Source organism: Homarus americanus, unplaced genomic scaffold (assembly GCF_018991925.1).
Source record: "Homarus americanus isolate GMGI-L3 unplaced genomic scaffold, GMGI_Hamer_2.0 scaffold23578, whole genome shotgun sequence".
Taxonomy (NCBI): domain Eukaryota; kingdom Metazoa; phylum Arthropoda; class Malacostraca; order Decapoda; family Nephropidae; genus Homarus; species Homarus americanus.
The window spans coordinates 701699-724819 of NW_024733231.1; the positions used below are offsets into that span (position 1 = coordinate 701699).

The window sequence follows — 23121 nt, forward strand, 5'->3', positions numbered from 1 at the left end:
CACACACGCGCATGCACAATCAAGGCAGCCTCGTACCGACTCTACATGCTACGACGACTTAGGTCACTTGGGACACCCACACCAGAGCTGAGGACTATCTACAACGCCTTTATTCTCCCCAAAATAACGTATGCGTCACCAGCCTGGTCGTCTTCTCTCAACTCTACCCAACAACGTCAGCTAGAGAAGGTACAGAAAAGGGCCTGCAGAATTATGCTCGGCGCAGACTACTCCGGCTACAACAACGCTCTCTCCACCCTGGAAATGCCATCCCTCAGTGACCTCCACCACCAAGCACTGGCAAGGTTTGGCAGTGGACTACTGCACCATCCTCGTCATCGCCACCTCCTGCCACCGGCAGCCCCCTGCCCACCTCGCGCAGTCTGCCACCACAACAACATTCAGCACCATAAGAGTCCGCACTGATAGATATAAGAATAGCACCATCCCATCTATTGTTAAAATAATAAACAACTCCTGATTTATGTACTGTACAGCCCTGAAAATGTATTCAACACATATCATTTTGTCTAAATCAAATGTAAGTTTGTATATTTTCAGCCACCGGCTGCAACTCTATTAATAAACCGTTTATTATTATTATTATTATTATTTATTATTATTATTTATTATTATTATTATTATTTATTATTATTATTATTATTATTATTATTTACACACACACACACACACACACACACCACGGAGCCCAACAAGGGGAGGTCAATGCCAGAGATAAGACCCTGATGACCCCAGGGATAGTGGGAGAGTATACGTGGGTAACCAGCAGGTGGCCATAGGAGTGCCAGGTCTCCTGATGCCTGCTTGACCCTAGCCACACTGTGAACCAGCCGATTGACTTGATCGGGCCCAACCAAGCCACCCATCTAGCTGGAATAGGGGACCAAAGAGATGTGCTGCTAGCCACAAAGCCCAGCGTGCTGCATTGCTCAACCTCCAGGACTCTCGTCTCCCAGCGTTATGGGACGCCTCGTACGGCAAACATGTGGGAGAGTATTCCAGCCCTAGTGGTCTGGGCTAGAGATGATGCTGGCAGTCTGCTCTTAAAACCAGTAGCAGGAGGGTCCATGTTGTCTGGACCCTACCCAGTGACCTGCCCTTTTGGAAACCCTTCCCCTCACTCCGAAGCGGGAAGGAAAGTGGGCCAAGCCCCCCTCTGGTACTGCTCACTGGATCATCGGGACGCGCAAGCCTCCATTCCTGCATCAAGGCGACTCTCACTGGGGGAGCGCTGTTTGATACTGCGTGCATGACAACCATTACTTCCTAAAAAACTATCCTTTTCAAACAATAGTAATAAGGATAATAATAATAATGATCAAAATAAAAGTAATTATAATAAAGTATTGCAGGAAGTAGTTATATATATATATATATATATATATATATATATATATATATATATATATATATATATATATATATATATATATATATATATATATATATATATATATATATATACAATACATACATACATACACACAGTGGTCCCTCGGTTAACGAACACAATTCGTTCCAGAATGTCGTTCGTTAATCAAAACCATTGTTTCAATGGGATTTTGGGTAATTGGTTCCAACTCACCAAAAATTACATACAAACTAAAAATAAATGCAGTAAAGTACTCTTACTTTGAGGTGTGCATTTAGAAGGCTCCTGGTTGATGGTGATGATGATGGGAATTAGAAGTGGGGGTGGAGGAGAAGGGAGAAGAGAAGGAAGTGGGGGTGGAAGAGAAATCACCCCATGCTTCATGCTGCCATTTCACCCATAAAATTTTAGTTCACTTGGTGTAATTTGAGATTATTTTCTTTAAATCAACACTGAACTGCATTATATATTGTCAATATGTAAAATAAACTTCAGAATGACCAATAATTGTACTGTAAAAACATAAAAATAGTTTGTGTTCAAGAGAGCCACAAGCAAGATGTTACCTCCACTGACCAGAGATACAAACTGACGCCTTTGTGGGTGAGTCAAGTGGCTGATTGGTGCAACAAAAACTAGTTTCCTGTACTCCAAATATGTTAAATAGTGTTAAAATGACTAAAAAATTTAATATAAAACTTGGAAAATTATTGAACAGTACAACCTTCTTGATATTTACTCAAATGGGAACGAATTTAAGCCCAAGAACCGATTACTGTATTGGTGGACTAATATTCCAGCTGGTGAGCAAGCAAAAACATGTTGACATGATTTCGTAAGAATTTCGTTAACCGAATTTTTTTTGACCAAATTAGAAAGATTCTTATGGAAGGTAATTCGTTAACCAAGGGATCACTGTAATACTGAGACAAGAAACATACTGATGTAAGATATATAATACTAAGACAAAAAGCATACTAATGTAAGATATACAGTATAATACTAAGACAAGAAACATACTGATGTAAGTTATATAATACTAAGACAAGTAACAAACTAATGTAAGTTATATAATACTAAGACAAGTAACAACTGATGTAAGTTATATAATACTAAGACAAGTAACAAACTAATGTAAGTTATATAATACTAAGACAAGTAACATACTGATGTAAGTTATATAATACTAAGACAAGTAACATACTGATGTAAGTTATATAATACTAAGACAAGTAACATACTGATGTAAGTTATATAATACTAAGACAAGTAACAAACTAATGTAAGTTATATAATACTAAGACAAGTAACAAACTAATGTAAGTTATATAATACTAAGACAAGTAACATACTGATGTAAGTTATATAATACTAAGACAAGTAACATACTGATGTAAGTTATATAATACTAAGACAAACATACTGATGGAAGTTATATAATACTAAGACAAGTAACAAACTAATGTAAGTTATATAATACTAAGACAAGAAACATACTGATGTAAGTTATATAATACTAAGACAAACATACTGATGTAAGTTATATAATACTAAGACAAGAAACAAACTAATGTAAGTTATATAATACTAAGACAAGTAACAATGATGTAAGTTATATAATACTAAGACAAGAAACAAACTAATGTAAGATATATAACTGGGGGATGACGGATATGGATAATACAGGCCTGACCAATGCAACGTTTAGGAAGATGCTAAGTGCTGTAAAGCATGAAGGCTGTTGCTGGTATTGCCCTGACTGCATAGTCAAGGTGAAAGAGTTCCCTAGTGACGAAAATAGATGAAGCTGGAGCCTTGCTGGTTGCCAAACTGGAGCAAGTTGGGAAAGAGATCCTTTCTAAGGCAGAGAAAGTAGCCAATAGAATGGAGGTGGTTGCTAAGAGGAACTATGCTGAGGCATTAGCCGGGCCACAGGAGGTGGCAGAGATTAATGCAGGATCAGAACAGGTTCTACAGCAGCTAGGGACTCTGAAGAAGTGTGTCGAAGAAATTAAAATTAACGGACCTACTGTTAGGGGAGAGGAGGAACAACGGGAACGTTTCCAGCGCAAGAACAATGTAATGGTTTTTGGGAGTCCCCGAACCAGGCAGAGGGAACTGAGAGTAAGGTAACACACGATAAGATGCAGTTTCAGAATATTTGTACAGAGGTTCTGACGATGCCATCAACCACACAGGATGTGAGGAGGCTGGGACAAAAGCAGGGGGATAAGCCTTGCCCCCTCAGGCCTCAGGATCACACTAGTGAGCGAGGAGAAGAAATGGGAGGTTATTCGGCAGGCAAAAAACTTAGCAAGGAGCAAGGCATCTCGGAGTGTATTCAATCACCCAGATCGCACGGTAATGCAGAGGGAACAGCACCAGAAGATCCTGTAGGACTTGAAGCAGAAGAGGGAGGAGTCAAGGAGGAACGGGGACGGGTGTACGTAGGTTATATTCAAGGGGAGGGTAGTGGAAGCAAGTGTGCCGATACAGGGCCAGGAGGCAGCAGCGCACCCTCCACCCGGGAGGTGGCACCAGCTCCGCCTACCAGACAGGAGGAGGCAAGCGCCGTGTAAACATTAACATTTCTAACCACTCCCTGCAAAATACAGTGTACTTAGCAAATGCTGCAGCTTCTGAGAAATGCGGGGTTACTACTAGGAGCAGAGACATTACCGAGAACAAATTCTGGCTTGAATGCCATGTACACTAATACTGACACGTTCCTTGATATGAGAGAGGAGTTTGAAACTACTGAAGGTACACCAACCAGATATTGTAGGAGTTGTAGAACTGTTGTACAAAAACAGGAGAATCAACCCAGAGGACTGTGAGTTCAGTATTGCTGGATATGACTCATTTACGAACCTTTCTCAAGAAACTTGCAAGAGGGGTGTGGTTATCTATGCGAGGCAAGACCTTAGAGCCAGCCAGGCGAGGGTACAGGGAGAGGATGTTTTTGAAGACTCCAAGTGGTATAAAATTTAATTAAAGGGAGGGGACTTACTTATCGTTGGGTGCATCTACAGATCCCCAAACTGTGGCCCACTAAATCAAAGGAACTTAAGAGCCTTCATAGACAATGCGGCGATGCTCAACCCTAGCCACCTCCTTATCATAGGGGAATTTTACTATGGCAATATCGACTGGAGAAATGAGTTCACCCCAAATGACTTGAATAACCCTGCTACTCTTTTTGTAGAAACTCAGAGATAATTTTCTGTTCCAACATGTTAGAGACCTGACACATTACAGAGGGGAACAAACACCCTAGCCACTAGACCTCATCATAACAAACGAGGAGGACATGGTGACCAAACTGGAACACCTTGCCCCAGTTGGCACCAGTCACCATATAGTGTTGTCATTCAGATTTAACTGTTACCTAGTTCAAGATAAGGCCAGGCCAAGGTGCAAATATCACAAGGGAAATTACAATGGGATGAGGGAAGAGATGAGGGGTATCAACTGGCCTGACTCATTAAGGCACAAGAACGCAGACACTACGCTGAATATCATAACTAGTAAAGTGACCCATTTGATCGATAAATATATACCCAAGACCAAACACAGTGCCTCTAGGAATTTGAGGGGATCCCTACACATGAACCATGCGGCGGTCGACAAAGTTAAGAAGAAAACCCAGAAATTCAAGGTGTGGGTTGGGTCAAACAATGAGCAGGACAGGAGGATGTATGCAAGAGCCAGAAACCAACCAAAGATAGAGTGTAGAAGGGCTGAAAAGGAGTTCCAGAGGCTGGTTGCACGTGAGGTCAAGTCAAACCCAAAGGCGTTTTACCGCTATGCAAAGTCAAAATTAAAAACGCGAGTAGGAGTATCAGACCTGAGGCTTGGGTGGTAGTTATGTTGATTCTGACCCGGATAAAGCTGAGGCATTGAGCAGCTTTTCCTCAGTGTTCACAAGAGAGGATGCTATTAACCTTCCTGCGTTTGAGGACAGACAGTTTGACACAGCACTGACCCACATTGTATTTACAGAAGAGGGTATTAGAAATAAACTGTCAAAACTAAAGGTCCATAAGAGTCCAGGCCCTGACATGGTGCATCCTAGAGTGCTAAGAGAGTTGAGCAACGAGCTTGCCGAGCCCCTGAAGATCCTGTTTAGTAAATGCCTGGATGAACAAAAGGTTCCCAGTGAATGGAAAGTGGCTTATGTGAGTCCTATCTTCAAGAAGGGCGATCGTCACTCCACGGACAACTATAGACCGGTGAGTCTGACCAGTATAATGTGTAAAGTACTTGAGAGTACAGTATAGTCTGGATTTACGCGGTTTTTGTTTACGCGTTTGGTCATTTACACAGTGCCTTGCCAGAATGGAATGTTTTAATTATGCGGTAAATTTCATCATTTACGCGGTGAGCGGCTGGAGAGGTCCTGACCGCCGCCCGCTCTTACGTTATCGCTGACGTCATACGACGTATCGACCACGCATCCTTACCACCCACGCATTCCCTCCGCCGCTAGCTGTGATTGGTCTAATGTAACATGATGTGCCCTGCCACCAGAGGGTAGAAGTCGCTGTCCTAGCCGGGCCTGTCTCATTGTTCTCAGTCCTCGTATACAGTTCTCTCTTGTGCCAAATATTCCCCTCACAATGGCTTCCACTGGACCCCCACCACCCGAGAAAAACCTTGAATTACCTGGACCAAGCCATGATGCTGTGAAGGAAATCATCGAGTTGGGGGAGAAAATTAAGCTCGTCCTTGACAACGACCCAGACAAGCATCGGTATGAAGTGTCTAATAACCTTCTGTCGAAAGTTATGGAGCCGTATATCCAGATCTATCTCGACAACATCAATGCTAGTCGTCAACGTAGTATTGAGGACTCCCTCGCCTGCAACCCACCACAACCACAGCCAGCCCAAGTCAGTGATAGTGACAGTGAGGATGTCGATTTTGAGGGGTTTGTCTGGGAGGCCCTGCAAACCTCTGCGAGTAGTGAAAGTGATTCACCGGAGGGCAACTAATCTGCCCTCTGCCTCGGAACCAGCCGCCATCCACGTGTGCCGACCCAGCTTTTCTACTAACGTAAGTGTTAAAAAACCTAATATTATTGTTATTTCTCTTAATTATTAATTGTGTGTGCATACCATCATAAAATTAAGATGTTATTTTTACGTACGTATGGTGTCGGAAAAAGTGGAGTTTGGGGGTCGGCCCAGTCTCTATTTCAATTAATCCCATACGTTCTGTTATTTCGTTTACGCGTTTCTCGTTTTACGCAGACCTCCACGGGTTCAATTGACCGCGTAAATGCAGACTATACTGTATTATCAGAGATGCTGCGATGGAACATCTACTACGAAATAACCTTTTAAGGATTGCCAACACGGTTTCATGCCGTTTATGTATACCTTAGAAACATTTGTTTAACATTTGATTACACATTATTTTATGAAATTATTTAACTTTATAACTTAATTAAGGTACTTAAAGTTGTTTGGAGTCGGTGTGTTGATGGGGTGCAAACTACCTAACCCCATGGCTAGGCTACCTGGCCGTGCATGGTATAAAAGTTTAGATAAATTGTCATAAAAATAAAAATTTTTTTAAATAATTTATGCAGAATATTTAAAATGGTGTGCTTCTGATCATATTCAGAGTTTAGGGGTTGAGAGTCATTAATAATGTTTTTTAATATTTATGAAGGGTTTAACACACGAATATTGAATTATAATTTTCTTTGTAACAAGTAATTTATATAACTTAACTGACTTACAATACATATATACAGTATTAAAGTGTACAAAAGCTATCCTTTTTTAACAAAATGCTTTAACCAATCAAAATTATATTTTTAGATGGTTGTGCTTCAGCTATGTCCCACAGTTGTGTGATTCTCTGCCTCATCATGAAACAACAGCAATATTTGGTAGAACTTTTCTCCGCGCTGTGTTCCATACATTACGCAAGCAGTTGCTAGATAAATTTAGAGCTGAGAAAGACAAAATGCCTGCAGAAAAAAAGCTACTGCTTCTCAATCATTTTCCAAGGTTAGTATTTTTTATGGCTACAAAATTCAATTCCTTTGTAACTACAAAGAAATTGCTATGGAATGTATATGAGGTAACATGAGTTATGTACTGGGAGGGATATCATGAGTTACTATGGAAGGTATGAGGTAGTGTGAGTTATGTACTGGGAGGGATATCATGAGTTAGTATGGAAGGTATGAGGTAGTGTGAGTTATGTACTGGGAGGGATATCACTATAGTGCATTTTTTCCCATCTGAGTAGAGAGGCCCCACCCACTCAAGAATTACAGCTGATTGGTTGTTGCAAATCTGTCCGGTTTCGTCTTGAAGTAATGATGTATTTCGAAATGAGTTTATTCATAATCGTTGGGATGACCGTATCTGATGAGAAAGATATTTTGCTAAATTGTATAAAGATACATATTTCATTATTTCAAACTTGAGCAATAGGAAGTTTATCAGAAATCTTCTACATGAATTAACTGTTAAACTCTGGTAGAAAATTCATGCTTTTGGAGGACACATTTAATATATACTTATTTTTATCCACAATAAGGCATACTAAGACAAATTACGTATCAGTAGTACTACAATATGCTAAAACTAACATTTTAAAAGATCAGAATCACATTGAAATATTACACGGCCCCTGAAAGTTGGTGGATGAGTGTGACTGACTGGGGAGCTTGACTACTCGATCTGTCAGCAGAAACGGGAAGTATGAAGTTGTTTGTGGTCATATTTCTCGCCTCTGCTGACGGCCGTGTAATATTTCAATGTGATTTTGATCTTTTAAAATGTTGGTTTTAGCATAATTTAGTATTACTGATATGTAATTTGTCTTAGTAGGCCTTATTTTGGGTAAAAATAAGTACAGCATGCCCTGACAATTCACAGATTTTTAATTCGCGGTCCTCTATTATTCACGGAAGACACCCTGGATGTACCCAAGAATGTCTAAGGGAGCAGTTTTAAAGTTGCTGGCATTTTCGCGGCCAGGACAGGGAGTCATTCGTTTTAGAGACAGTAATTTATTTTACCTGTATTGTATCTGTGTGTGTTTGTGTGTGTCTAGACACACACTCACAAAACACATATAAATAAATGATAATGGGAAAATCCTATCACAAATAATCAGAAATAAATGTATTAAAAATGTGCGAGTCTACCCTCGAGGCCACTACGTGCTTTGTTATTCGCGGACTTGGATATTCGTGGCTATTTTGCAAACCTATTTCCCTTGAATTTTAAGGGCAAGCTTTGTATATTAAATGAGTCCTCCGAAAGTGTGAATTTGCTATCAGGATTTGACAGTTAGTTAATGTATAAGATTTATGATAAACTTCCTATGTGCTCATGTTTGAAATAATGAATGTATTGTATGTATCATTATATAATTTAGCAAAATATCTTTCTTGTCAGAAACGGTCATCCCAACGATTATGAATAAACTCATTTAGAAGTACTGTAAGTACATCATTGCTTCAGGACGAAATCAGACAGATTTGCAACAGACATTTGGCCGAATGGACATGTGGCCTTTTTCTTTTATTTATTTTTTCTTTCTTCTTTGCAATGTATTTGCTTCATAAAACACAAGATAAAAAGAAAACATAATTGCAATGTGATAGATTTGCATGATATACATTTTTTTTTTTTGCACATTTACTAAAGGATAAAAGATATAAATTGTAATGTAATTGCTTTATAAAAATTGGTGTATAAAACAAAATGTTCATAAAATATTTCAAGATTGTGGCCAATTGCTCTCAAGAAGTCGGTTCTGGGATACTCCTCATATTTCTCAATGACGGACTTCAGTCTTGTGTTTAATATCTGGTACTTCTTCGGTTTCCTCAATACCATTCCTGCTGCTGCCTGCTCAATTGTCAACTCCCAGTCCGACTGCTCTTTTCTTAGTTTTGAAACGAGACTGCAAACGGTGGGGCGGGTGACTGCCATTCTCTGCTCAAACCCTCTGTGCCATCCTTCAAGAGAGTGTGTTGTCCATGGAAGGCCTTGTGTGTTTCTCTCCAATATGTTCCACAGCCTGAGTTCGAATGCTGGTCTTTTTATTTTTATATAAAAAAGAACTTCAGATTTGTTGCAGAATAACACAGCCATTAAACTAAAATAATTTGTTCCTTATAATACTTCAGATTCTTGTCCATGTTAGAAGAAGAGGTATACTCGAATTCCTCTCCAATCTGGGATGCTGATTACCGGCCCCAGTTACCCCCACACCTTCACAACCAAGCTGCTGAAAGAGGTATACTGTAATTCTTCCTTATAAATATGTATTAACTTGTCAGAATTCTAGATATGGGTAAGGCTTTAATCATTGAAATAAAAAGTGAATAACCAGAGAAAGTATGCTTTATCAGTGTTGTTCAGGGCATTTGATAGTTTAAAATTTTGGAGTGTTTAGGACCATTCGGTTAGAATTTTCATGCTTCACATTGGATTTTCAAGTATCCCGGTAGCTCAGCTCACCAAAAGTCACCAGTAATATAAGTTGATTTGAAGTTACCACGAGCATAAAAAATACATGTCGAAAAAATTAATGTAAAACAATAAAACACACTGCTTGTACTGCTGCACACAATATTCACACTTATCACTTTCACTGTGCAAACTGCCAGAAGGCTACTTATCATTCATTTTAATTTTTCTGGTAAAACTGAATTTACTACAGATTGAACCTCGATATAATGGCATCGATGGGACTTGAACCGTGCAGTTAAATCCAATTTTACATTAAATCGAAGTTTAGGAGGGGGAGTCGCTGACCAAACCATTGCATCTAGGTTAGAAATGATAAATGTTTCGAAGATGGTGATGATATTTATATGGAGTAAGTTTTTTGTAATAAAAACTAATAAATCTTAACATAATTGTTCTCTCAATGTATAATTTAAGTGTATGTAAATAAACACGCAAACACGTACTTTCCATGGTACGTAAAATACTCAGGATATTATAGTCCACCCAAGTAAAACCATTTTTTCTAATACAGAGCAAAAAAGTAAAATTTACAATACAGGGGATCTCTGTGTTATGAATTGCTTCCGTTCCTGAGGACGTTCTTAAATCGGATTTGTATATAAGTTCGGAACACATGCTTTATGCATAACGTACTTACAGAACAATGTTTAAAATCCCACTGCAGTATATCATAGCCTAAGTCCTTATGTACATCTAAAATTACTTTATTTAATACAAAAGAAGAAATAGAATGACAAAATACAGTAAATTAAAGCAAAAAAATAAGTCACACACACAATATAAATAATATAATGATGGTTGCCCCTCGTGTAATGAGGATGGCTGGAAGTGCCACCTAGGCGTGAATTTGTTTAAGGTGTAGAAGCTGTTGCCAACATAACAACCACCACACCCTAAGTTAATCAGTTGCATGACCTGGTGTCAAGGAGTAGTCCGAGAAGACCGGATAACTCGCCAACTGCACTGGAACCATTTGCCCTTATCGGTAACGTAGTTAACCAGTTCGAGGCGCCCACCTCCTGCGCTATAGCTACTTTTTTTTCAAATTTTTCTGATACCTGCAGCAACAGTTGCTGCAACTTATCGTTTTGGCAGTGCTGTCGATCTGTCGTAATGGACCTACGAATCTTATTTACTTCACTGGAATCCACTTCCCCTGTTGCATTCTGGGCTATTATGTGGTCCGTGAGGGCTGCCGTGAGCTTAAGTGAATTTTGATGTTCAGTGGCAGCAATCTCCTCTGGATTGGTTAGTCCCTTCCCTCCCAGTCTTGATGGAAGTGCAAGAAGTGCTCTTTCTACTGGGGTTAAGTCAGGGTGGTTCACTAATTTAGGAATGAAATTGACACTGATAACTTCTTCTAGAGGGTGGAGGAGGGGTCCGATATCAGGGATAGTACGCATCAGGTAGTTCCAACGATGCTTGACTCCATGGGTGAATGCAGCAAAGGCCGCATGTGGCTCTTGTGTTAGCAATCTCAGACAGAGCTTCGATTTCACTTATCCACTCATGCACCTTTCCCGCTACGTACTCGGTCTTGAAGTCCGCAGTGCCAATTACTGTGCCTAGATGTCTTTGGCCGTCCTTAGTTATTTTGACCTCACTTCCGCCAAAAACCTCCATTGCCCGTTCATAATGTTCTGGCTTCACGATGAGGAAGGACTTGCTGGCGTTTGGGTGGTACCCTATTTGTGGACCTCGCGATGTTACCAAGTCCCACCACATTTTGATGCCCTCCACTTTTCCTGCTCCTGTAAGGTCATCAGCATATGCCACTTGTTTGACTACTATTACTACTACTACTACTACTTTGCTGTCACTGAGAATCGAGTATGACGATCATCCAGCTATGATAAAATAATATGGGTTATTAAAGATGTCACCTAGGTTAGTGAGTTTTGAGGTGGCTAAAGAGCCTGATACGGGACCGGCATCGTCCACATTCGTAGCACATGTGGAGGGCTCCATCTACTGTGGGAGGGGCGGTGGCAGCGTCTTTCCGACATTGGCGCTTATCTGCCTCAGTTTGCAGTTGGGCTAACTCGAAAGTATTGACACCTTCCCGTGTGGTGCTCCTTCAAGCGTTACAATGTGGAGTAATCGACTCCCAGGTGAGGGGGTCGATTTGGCACATTTTCAGGCTTCACACACACACACACGGGAATTAAGACAAGCATCCAGTGAGGGTCTTATTGTGTGACTCCATGGAGGCAAATTAAAAGATCAGCTGTTCAGGAGCTTATCGCTTGGCAACCACGGTGCATGTTACCACTAATTTTCACTCCATCTCTCTAATCACCTACACCTTTCTGCTTTCTCACTCCATGTTTTAAAATGTTATGTAATGTAATGTTGAAGGGATACAACTTTACTCATTTATACTTATACTTTTTATTTTTTTACGGGTATTAGCCCACCTGGGCACAGGTCACCGACCCACATTGGACCCTGGGGGACAAAAATGTAATAGTAATAATAATAATAATAATAATAATGATAATAATAATAATAATTCATAGTACGGTAGTACCCCGATTTACGCGGTCAATTGAACAGCCAGGGTACTTCGGAAAGTGAAATCTGCGTAAAGTGAACAACAGAACATGTGGGATTAATTCCAATATAGACTGGCTCGACCCCCAAACTCCACTTTTTGACGACACAAAACTATGTTGTAGTAAAAATATTATCTTAACTTTATGATGGTATGCACACACAATTAATATAGAAGAGGTTAGGTTAGGAAAAATAAAGGTTAAGTTAGGAAAAATAAAGGTTAAGTTAGGAAAACTAAAGGTTAGGTTTAACACTTACGTTAGTAGAAGAGATGGGTCGGCATACGGGGATGGAGGCTGGTTCCGAGGCAGAGGGCAGATTACTGGCCCTCAGGTGAATCACCGTCACTAGGTGAATCACCCTCACTATCTGTCATAGTTGTCAGGGCCTCCCTGACAAATCCCTCAAAGTCACCTTCACTGTCACTATCACTGGCTCTGGCTGGCTGTGGTGGGTTGCGGGCGAAGAACTCGGTAATGCTTTTTTGACGGCTAGTGTTGATGTTGTCTTGATACACCTTGATGTACGGCTCCATAGCCTGCACCTGGTCGTCGGTGTACTGCCCTTCCTCCATAACCTCACGTAAGAACGGAGGAAAATCTCCAGCCGCCACACGGTCAGCACTCGCTTCTTCATCACCAATGTTGATGTTGGTGATCTTGTTCCTCTTCTTAAACCTATGCAGCAAACCAGAGGAAGCATGGAAGGGTTTGGGCTCTGTAATTCCCATCTTACATGACACTGCTGCGTACAGTTCACGGGCGTACTCTTGAATGGATCGCGTGTCCACCGCCATGTTGCGTCGCGCCTGACGAATCAAGTAACTCACCAGCAAATTTTCAACTTTTAGCAGCACCTTGTTCTGGCAATACTTGATCATTGAAGCACCTGCAGACTTTGTGATTCTCATGTGTTCTTTGATCTTGGCTGCATCCTTCTTAATAGTATGAATCGTAGATTCGTTGACTCCATGCTGGCGCGCGAGATCAGCTTGACATGTTCCTTTCTCCAAATCTTGAATGATCTTGTATTTCACTTCGTAGCTTAGGGAACGTCGTATCTTCTTTGGCTTAGGGCGGCTGGGTCCAGGTAAGGCAAGGTTTCTCTTTGGGGGCGGTGGTCCGGCGGAAGCCATTTTACAGAACAATGGATGCACGTTTACATGGCGTGGCCTGGAGGGATGAAACTGACGCGGCTAGGTCAAGCGTCGTCTTTCCTCCCTCCCTCCCGCGGGTGGACACGTCATATTACTTTAAAACAATCACAGCTAGCAGCGGAAGGAGGTAAGGATGCATGGCCTAATCACAGTACGATACGTCATATGACGTCACTGATAACGCAACAGAGACATGCACTGCGCACCTTACCGCGCGGCTTGCCCAGGCGGGAGAAGGCGGGAGGGTCGAATCTAAAAATAGCGTCGCGCCAGACACTCTGCGCGTATATGGGTAGATGCACCGTGGAAAGTGAAAGTCCGGTTCTGGCGAGGTACCGTTTAAATGAGAAATCGCGGAAAGTGAAACCGCGTAAAGCAGGGTAATACTGTAAATAAAAAAAAAAAAAAAAAAATATAATAATAAAATACTACTACTAATAATATTAACAACACTAATAATTATAATAACAATAATAATAATAATAAAGAAAGACAAAAATGAAAAAAAAATCAAAAGTGAGAAACAATATATGTATTTTGTGTTGTCAATAGTAAGAGAAACAATTGAGACCCTGCAATTGTGTGTAAATGAGGCAGAAAGTCAGATCAGCAACCTGGGACTTGGTCACAATTTTCGTGATGCCATATGGCAGCAGGGTCTACCATTAGACAACACATTATGCTTCCAATATCTTCCCAGGCCATAGTACCTCCCTGTTTGGTAGCTGCCTACTACGTACCACAATCTCCCTATAAATACTATAAGTTTTGTGTTAATTCAAGACCACTTCAGGTCATTACACCCACTAATCCCCCACCCAAGAAAGGTGACCTGACATTCCATCAGAAGGTCAGTGATATGAGACCACTAATCCCCCACCCTACCTCCACCTGACATTGAGTCAGGCCAAGTAGGCCCCCCCCTTCCCCCCCAAAAAACTCATCCTTATTCAAGAACATTTTCAGAAAATTCTCTCAATTTTCAACCTCGGAAAATTTTTTCCCAAAGCCGGAATTTTAAAAAAATTCCAGCTTTGGGAGTGATTTTCCGAGCAAATTTCAATTCCGGCAATCAGAGATTTCCGGGTTTGAGGGATTCTGGCTAACGGAGATATTACTGTATTTCAGAAGATGCATTCAACAACAGATGCTCTTGTTCATCTTGAGTCCTCGATCTGTGAGGCTTTTGCTTGTGGCGAGCATCTCATCTGTGTTTCTCTTGACCTAGAAAAGGCATACAACACAGCTTTGGTGATTTGGCATCATTAAGGAGCTTCACAATTTTGGATTGCGGGAAAATTTCCCGTCAATAATAGGTCAGTTCTTTGGATGTCGTACTTTTAGGGTCCGCATTGCCACAGAAATGTCAGCACAACATATTCAAGAGGATGGGGTTCCTCAGGGCAGTGTCTTGAGTATGACCGTATTTGCCATCGCAATAAGTGGGGTAGCAACATCTGTTCCAGGTGGTGTATCAATCGTATATATTTAGACAACTTGGCCATTTGGTATGCACTAGACAAGGTTTCACGTTGGATCACAGAGCATGGTTTCAGATTTTCTCCCCTGAAGAATATTGTCATGCATTTTAGCCGCCTTTGAGGTGTTCACCCAGATCCCAATTTACAGCTCCATGATCATCGTGTGCAGTGTGTCACAGACACTCATTTCCTGGGCATTATCCTCGACAACCGCCTTACGTGCCAGCCACATATTTTTTTACTTCAAAGAGTCTTGCCAGTGTGCCCTCAAGTTTTTGAGAGTCTTGGGGCACACATCGTAGGGTGCTGATTAAGGAACTCTGCTACACATACTAGTTAGACCCAAACTGGATTATGGGTGTGAGGTGTACTTCTCAGTCACTGAGACTAGACTCAATATACTGAATGCTGTTCATCATGCTGGGGTGCGACTGGTGCCATTGGGTCTTTGCCAATCCCAAATCTACTGGTGGATGCTGATGAGCCATCCCTTGAAGTCAGTATCTCCAGGTCCAGTGTTGGTTTCTCCTCAACAACCTTCCTCAGTGTATAATCAACACTTGTATAGTTGACGAGACTATGTCCCCTCACTACACTCAGCATCCAAGCTTCCCACGGCTTTTCGGCTTCAGGGTAAGGGAGGTTGTGAATATTCTTTGTCTTTCTCCGGTTCAGATATGCCCTATGTGGTTCCTTAGTGCCACTGTGGTTTCTCCCTGAAGTTCAAGTTTATTAGTGTTTACACCGACAACTTTAAGTCAGATGCAGTGGTGGGTTTTGGGGGTGGTCTTTCCTGACTTCTGTCGGGACGGTAGTTTCCCCATTATGGCATCTATTTTTACAGCAAAGCTTTTGGGTACAGTAGGGTCGGGATATATTGCAAGATAGGGTCCAACGATGTTCGCTATATACTAAATCGCTATACCCTGTATATAATTATGTGTAATCAATGGGGAAAATAGGATTAGGTTCTGGAGGCCCAAAAAAGTGACGAGTTCATTTTCTTACTTACTAAAGCACCAATGAACATTAGACTCGGGAACAACAGACTATTTCAATATCAATATGAAGGAACACCAGACTCAGGAACACTAGACTCGGCAGCAGACGCACCATCCTGGGAACACCAGACTCGGCAGCAGACGCCACACTGCCACCCTCACTTTAAAATCCCACACCTAAATAAATGAGCACCAAAAATAATAGTTACAGTATTAAATCTTTTCCATTAAGCTTTCCATTTTCTTCACTTCACTTTTCACGTCACTAGCAACCCATTTATACTCGTCTTAGAAGTCATAATCTGCAGCAGAGTTGGCTGCTATCTCGTCACTCACTCAGAAAGACTGAGCGGGCGAGCGTGAATGTGTGAGTGAGCAGCTACGGTGGCGCCTCTGGTGAGCAAATAACGCATTTGTTTGCCATGGCGGTACATTTGAAACATTTCCTGCCCGATTTTGGTAGCTGCGATATAAAAAAATCTTTATATAAAGTCGCGATATATCGCGACCCTACTGTATTTTACTTGCTCTCTAGATTTTTTTGCCCAACTCTTAGCGATTTTACAATTTTTAGAAATTCTCAGTGCTCTCTGGGCCTTAGCTAGTGTCTCATTGATCCATCCCTTAGTTATAGATATTTTACAGTGGTTGTTTCTCATCCAACATCTGGGCCAGAAAGTCAGTTTTTGTTGGGTTCCGACCCGTGTGGGGGAGAAAGGGAATGAGCGTGCTGATGCTATGGTGAAAACAGCTGCTTCTTGCCCTGTGGTATATTATTCCCCTCTACCTGCCTCTAATATGAAGTTAGTAATAAGAGCTGTCATCCACTCAAGTTGGCAATGCAGAGGGAATACTGTCGGAGTGAACAAGCTACGAGCCATCCACCCTGCATTGGGTGCCTGGGGAATCAGGAACTGCATTGCTGCCGAGTGAGTCCTTTGGTCCGCCTCCGCATTGGCCACACACAGCTGACTCGTGATTTTTAATGGCGAGGGCGTCCCTGCCTCATTGTGATAACTGCCTGGTCCCATTGACTGTTTGACACCTGGTGGAATGCCCCAGTCTCACCATCTTTGTTTTAAGCACCTCTCTCAGTGCAGGGGAGGAGTAGATAGCATGGGAGGGGAAGTCTTCTCCTTCGTGGAGGAAGCCGGCCTTCTACTTATGTTTTTTCCTTGTATTATTTGATTTTGGAGTTTTAAGCCTTTATTTTAATTTGGTGTCGTATGACTTGAGCTGTTGCGTTGCCAGGGATGTAATTATCATAATCAATCAATTATTATCAATCCTCCCTTCTCCTCCGCCACTGCTTCATACCATTCATAGTTTTATACAGTATCTTAATATAATTCATATTCTATTCTTATAATTCATTCTTCTTGATCTATTTCATAAAATATTCCAAAAATAATAATCAACTTTTCGGAACCACCCAGTTATTTCAGATTCATTCTGAATTCAAATCGCTGAATTAATTTTTGAAAAAAAAAATCATATGAATTTAGCCAAAATCCGAATTATTATGATCAGAATTAATGAGGGCACAGTGTACTGTGATTCATTACCTCTCATGTTTTACGGGTAAACAGCGACCTCTAATCTCGCCTGTATGAATGATGGTTGTCAGAGGGTAATTGAGTGATCTTAAGGTTGTCTTCAGTTGCACAGTGCCTTAACATTTGTTGGGAATTGCAAGTTATGGTGCACACATTCATCGATCATTTCTCATTGCTGCTGTTATAAATTGGGTTTAAGTACAAGCTATCATTTGATACTTATATCTGATTTGATTAATGCTGCACTAAGTACAGTATGGTATAGGTTACTCTTTCTGGATTAAAAGATAATATTGTGGATCAAATGTTTACAACCTTAATTCTTTATACTATTTACCGAGAATTATGTATCAAATTTTTTATAAATATATGCAGTTAGTGAAATTTGCCATGCTACAAATAACTCCCAGCTGCCTTCTTTGGTGAATTCGAGAAGTAAACAGTAACATTTTCTGTTCCCTTGTGTTACTTAGGAAGTGATAATTAACAACATTTTGCACTCTAGGTAGCACAGCAGCCCGTGGTGAATTTGAGAGGTTGTCAGTACAACCAGGTGAAGGCCAGTACACCACTGTTAGCCTCACATCTGCAGCTACAAGGAGACAACGTATGGATGACAGGTATTATTGTATTGCAGCCTATTTCACTAGAGAGAGTGTAATGTCCTCATTTCATTACAGTATTTCAAGAGCTTTTTCAATAAATTTAAAAGGTGATTATACTTAACTATTTTGGTTTTGGTACAGTCCACATTAAGAGAAAACACTAATCTGACATGTCTTAGGCAATTGGTTCAAAAGTGATGATGTATTATTATGAATGTGAAGTGCTTTAAATTTTCTGATAAGGTCATTATTAGCCTGCCTGCAACTGTGGGGCAGGGTAATGTTTTTGGTCCAGTCCAACTAATGTGTGACTCTAAAGAACATGTTTGCAGATTTGCAGCAATGTAGTAGGTTTGATCAATATGAGGAAGGTTCACATGATGAACTCTTGATGTAAATTATGCCAAATTTGACCAGTTGTTGCCATGGTAATAGGTCACACAATGATAAAACATGGGTTTCTTATGGGTTAAATAAAGCAGAGACATGACAGTCTTCAGCGGTTACTACATTAATTTATGGTAACAGGATAAAGAGAATTCTGTAAAGTGGACCATAATCATTATTTTTAATGGTTGCATGGATTAGCCATAATATTGTTATGGTAGCTCTTCACACTGTACAGTCTCTTGCAGCCACTCCCACCAGGTTCTTATCCCATGCTTACACACCCATGCTCTTCATTTTCTTATTTTATAGTTTTATATTTTCTTTTTTCTAAGCCACATCATTTATATAAGAGTGGAATAAGTGTAAAAGTCCATTTTTTGGATACTGTACACAAATTTGCAAGGTCAGCCTTGTAGCATTTATTGGGATAACCTTAGAGTGAGGTTCAACTAACCGGAAAATTATTTATTCAGCACCTATCAATCTCCGTAGGTGTCGGATAACTGTATATACAGGCATCCACCAGGTCACGGTAGGGTTCAATTCTTGAAAAATTTTCCATATCCTGGGACCAATTTTCCCATTGACTTCCATTTTATAATTTAAGATGTGTTCCCAAGGAAAAAAAAATATTTTGACCAAAAAACGTAATACAAATGCATTCTAAGTTAACGAACACAATTCGTTCCAGAAGGTCATTCGTTAACCGAAACCATTGTTTCAATGGGATTTTGGGTAATTGGTTCCAGCTCACCGAAAATTACATACAAACTAAAAATAAATGCAGTAAAGTATGCTTACTTTGAGGTGTGCACACAGAAGGCTCCTGGTTGATGATGATGATGATGGGAATTATAAGTGGGGATGGAGGAGAAGGGAGAAGAGAAGGCAGTGGGGGTGGAAGAGAAGTCACCTCATGCTTCATGCTGTTATTTCACCCATAAAATTTTAAGTTCACTTGGTGTAATTCAAGATTATTTTCTTTAAATCAATACTGCACTGCATTATATATTGTCAATATGTAAAATAAATTTCAGGTTGACCAATAATTGTACTGTAAAAATGTAAAAATAGTTTATATTCAAGAGAGCCTCAAGCAAGATGCTTCCTCCACTGAGCAGACACACAAACTGACGCCATTCTGGGTGAGTCAAGTGGCTGTTTGGTGCGCTAAAAATTAGTTCCCTGTACTTCAATTATGTTAAATAATTGTTAAAATGACAAAAAAATTTAATACAAGACTTGGAAAATTATTGAATAGTAAAACCTTCTTGATATTTACTCAAATGGTAACGAATTTAATCCCTAAAACCGATTACTGTATTGGCGGACTAATATTACAGCTGGTGAGCAGGCGAAAACATGTTGACATGATTTCATAAGGATTTCGTTAACCGAATTGAATATTCTTATGGAAGGTAATTCGTTAACCGAAATTCCGTTAACCGAGGCGTTCGTTAACCGAGGGATCACTGTATGAATGAAAATAATCAGTTTTAAACACATACAATGATTCATTCATGATGTAACATGTCAATAAATACACACAACACTTGAATTTAACTCATCAGAAATGATGTTGAATGCTGCAGGAGGTGGTGAGGTGGTGCTATCAGAGTTACTGGGAGTTACCTCTTTAAAGCATCAAGTATAATGTCCAACGTAATTCCTTTATGGAATCTTTTATCACCACTGCTTTCACTTGAACTTGATGACCTTTTCCCACTCATCTTGAATAAGGGTACACAGTAACACAGTCCTGATCACAGATGCATAACTGAACACAAACTGGGGAATGAATTCAGACTGAGCCGCACCATTGTTGTTGTAGTGGATAGGTGCACACCGTCTTGTAGCTACCACCAGAATCCACACAAAATAAATTTTATAATATCGGTGCTTTCTTTTCTTCTATATCACGATTTTTATGTTTGAAAAACTTAAAAAAATTACCCAAATTCCTTCAGGGCAAATGCAGTCCTGATCACAGACACAAAACTGAACACAAGCTACGGAAAGAAATAAAAGTGAGCAGCACCATTGTTGTTGTGGGTCTTGTAGGAATCACCCAGGATCCACTCAAAATATTTTTTTTACATTTTGGTGAATTTTTTTGTTATATATCAGGATTTTATTATATTTTTTTATATTTAAAAAAAATCCATAAGGGTGAATTTTTTGGTCATTACTTCAAAATTCCGTAAGTGCAAATTTCTGTGATTTCCTTCACAGCCGGCTTACACTCCTCCTCCTCTCACCATCTGTACATCCTATACTCGCTCCCCCTCCCCCCTCTCTCACTCTGCTTGTCTGTATGTGTTTAATAATTTTTTTTTTGCAGAGGAGAGAAGCGAGAAGGCGATGATTTAATAGATAATAACAGCAGTAAGAGAATAAAAATAGAAACTGAAGATTTGGGAGAGGAAACTGTGGCTGAGGTTGTTGCTACAATAACTGACCCAAGGAAGATGGTTGGCCCAGAAGTTCTTTTCTCAGAGAATGCAGCAAGGGATGAAGCTGCCAAGGTGAAATTTTGAATAACATTTTGAGAATTTTCAAAAAAGTTAATCGTACTTTGTATATTTTGTTTTTTTCAATGCAGTTTTAGCTTGTGATTTTAAAAAAAATTCTGTACATGTACAAATTTAATACATTTCTGCAATTATTACATATGTTCATTTATATTTATATGAATACTTCTTTTTTGTTGCAGCTGGAAGAACGAAAGGGCAATATTGAATTCCACGTTATTGGTAACTCCCTCACTCAGAAGGTATCCAAACAGACAATGCTGTGGTTGATTGGTCTTCAGAATGTATTTTCTCATCAACTTCCTCGTATGCCCAAAGACTACATAACAAGATTGGTGTTTGACCCGTAAGTATTTTTATGGCCCTTGGTTGATCAAGTAATCTGTAAAACTCATACCACTGAATCATCCATTAGTAAAACTTTCCTTTTCCATGGGTCTGGATATCTAATATACTATAGGACTAGGCATGTGTCTGTCTGTCTGTCTGTGTGTGTGTCTGTTCTGGGCAGCCGAAACGGCACAACCGTTTTTCATCAAACTTGGTGGAAAAATCGCAAAAAATTTATAGAGTGGAACAAACACACACACACCTCTCAATCAATATCTACAGTACATATACTGGGTATAGCATTATATATTTATTTATCTTAGTTTTTGTTTACCATTATTTACTTATTTATTTTCACAATTTTCAACTCAGAGAGGCCCCTCTGACCTGTGAGGCCCTAAGCTATAGCTTATGTAGCTTATATCTAAATCCGGCACTATCTTACAATATGTTGGTGTATTTTGGGGGCCTGCAGTATTGCACCCTATACAGTATTTCCTATTGAAATACTGTACATAAAATCATATATCACTTTTCATAATAATCCTTAGCCCGGAGTTTTAAACACCCCCTTCCGTTGAAGAGGGTCGTTGTGTTTCAACCCAAGTTGAAAAAAAAAATGAGTCCCGAAGGACACTACACTACAGTACAGTACTTGACGGAGTGGTGTGGTGGTAAAATTAACTAATTCCAATAAAATTAATTTATAATAATGGAATTAGTTAATTTTACCACCACAGCACCCCATCAAGTAGTGTACTGCGATGTCCAGTGGGACTCATTTTTTTTTTAAACTCGGGTTGAAACACAACGACCCTCTTCAACGGAAGTGAGTGTTTAAAACTCTGGGCGTCGGTCCCATTTTCATTGTACAGTATATTGAGGGTTTATTATTGATCTAATGAAATATTTTTCATTTGTTTCAGTAAGCACTGTACATTGGCCTTGATTAAGGAGAATCGGCCTATTGGAGGTATATGCTTCCGGATGTTTGCTGCCCAGGGATTTACAGAAATTGTCTTCTGTGCAGTTACCTCCAATGAACAAGTGAAGGGTTATGGCACACACATGATGAACCATTTAAAAGATTACCATGTCAAGAACAACGTCTTGCACTTTCTTACATTTGCGGATGAATTTGCCATAGGTAAGAAAAGATAGAAATACTATAATGTTGTGCAGTATCTTCAGCCTGTTAAACAAAAGGGTTTTCTCTTAGAGCTTATAGCAAGGTTTAATATTGAATGGAATGGAAGAATTTTTTTATTTTATCCCATTAATAATCACTTTCCCAGACCACATTTCCAATGTGGCGACAGTATGCCGTGCACTCAAACACCATACGGACAGTAACAGTAAACCCTGCATATTCTTGAGTTCCAAGTACAACAGAGCCTTGCTGTACATTGGGGTTATATTCTTCACAATGCCCATGAATTGCAAATTTGCAGAGCAACAACTTTTGGGATAATGATGAAAAAAGGTTATCTTCTCCACTTTAAGATTTGCCACTCACTTTAGTCAAATTGTACACTGAATTACCGTATACACTCGTGAATAAGCCTATCGTGTGTATAATCAGACCTCTGATTTTGTGGTATTTTTAAAAAGCCTG

The 23121-nt window shown here is 40.0% G+C and overlaps 1 protein-coding gene across 1 annotated transcript in view; it reads left to right on the forward strand.

Moving 5' to 3' along the window:
• Positions 1 to 23121, forward strand: part of LOC121869526 (histone acetyltransferase KAT2A-like) — a 50568-nt gene that overhangs the window by 18554 nt on the left and 8893 nt on the right. The window contains exons 7-12 of the mRNA XM_042370884.1: positions 7222 to 7413; positions 9555 to 9664; positions 18156 to 18270; positions 20987 to 21170; positions 21359 to 21522; positions 22433 to 22653. Coding sequence (XP_042226818.1) covers positions 7222 to 7413; positions 9555 to 9664; positions 18156 to 18270; positions 20987 to 21170; positions 21359 to 21522; positions 22433 to 22653 — 986 coding nt within the window. The remainder of the gene's footprint in view (positions 1 to 7221; positions 7414 to 9554; positions 9665 to 18155; positions 18271 to 20986; positions 21171 to 21358; positions 21523 to 22432; positions 22654 to 23121) is intronic.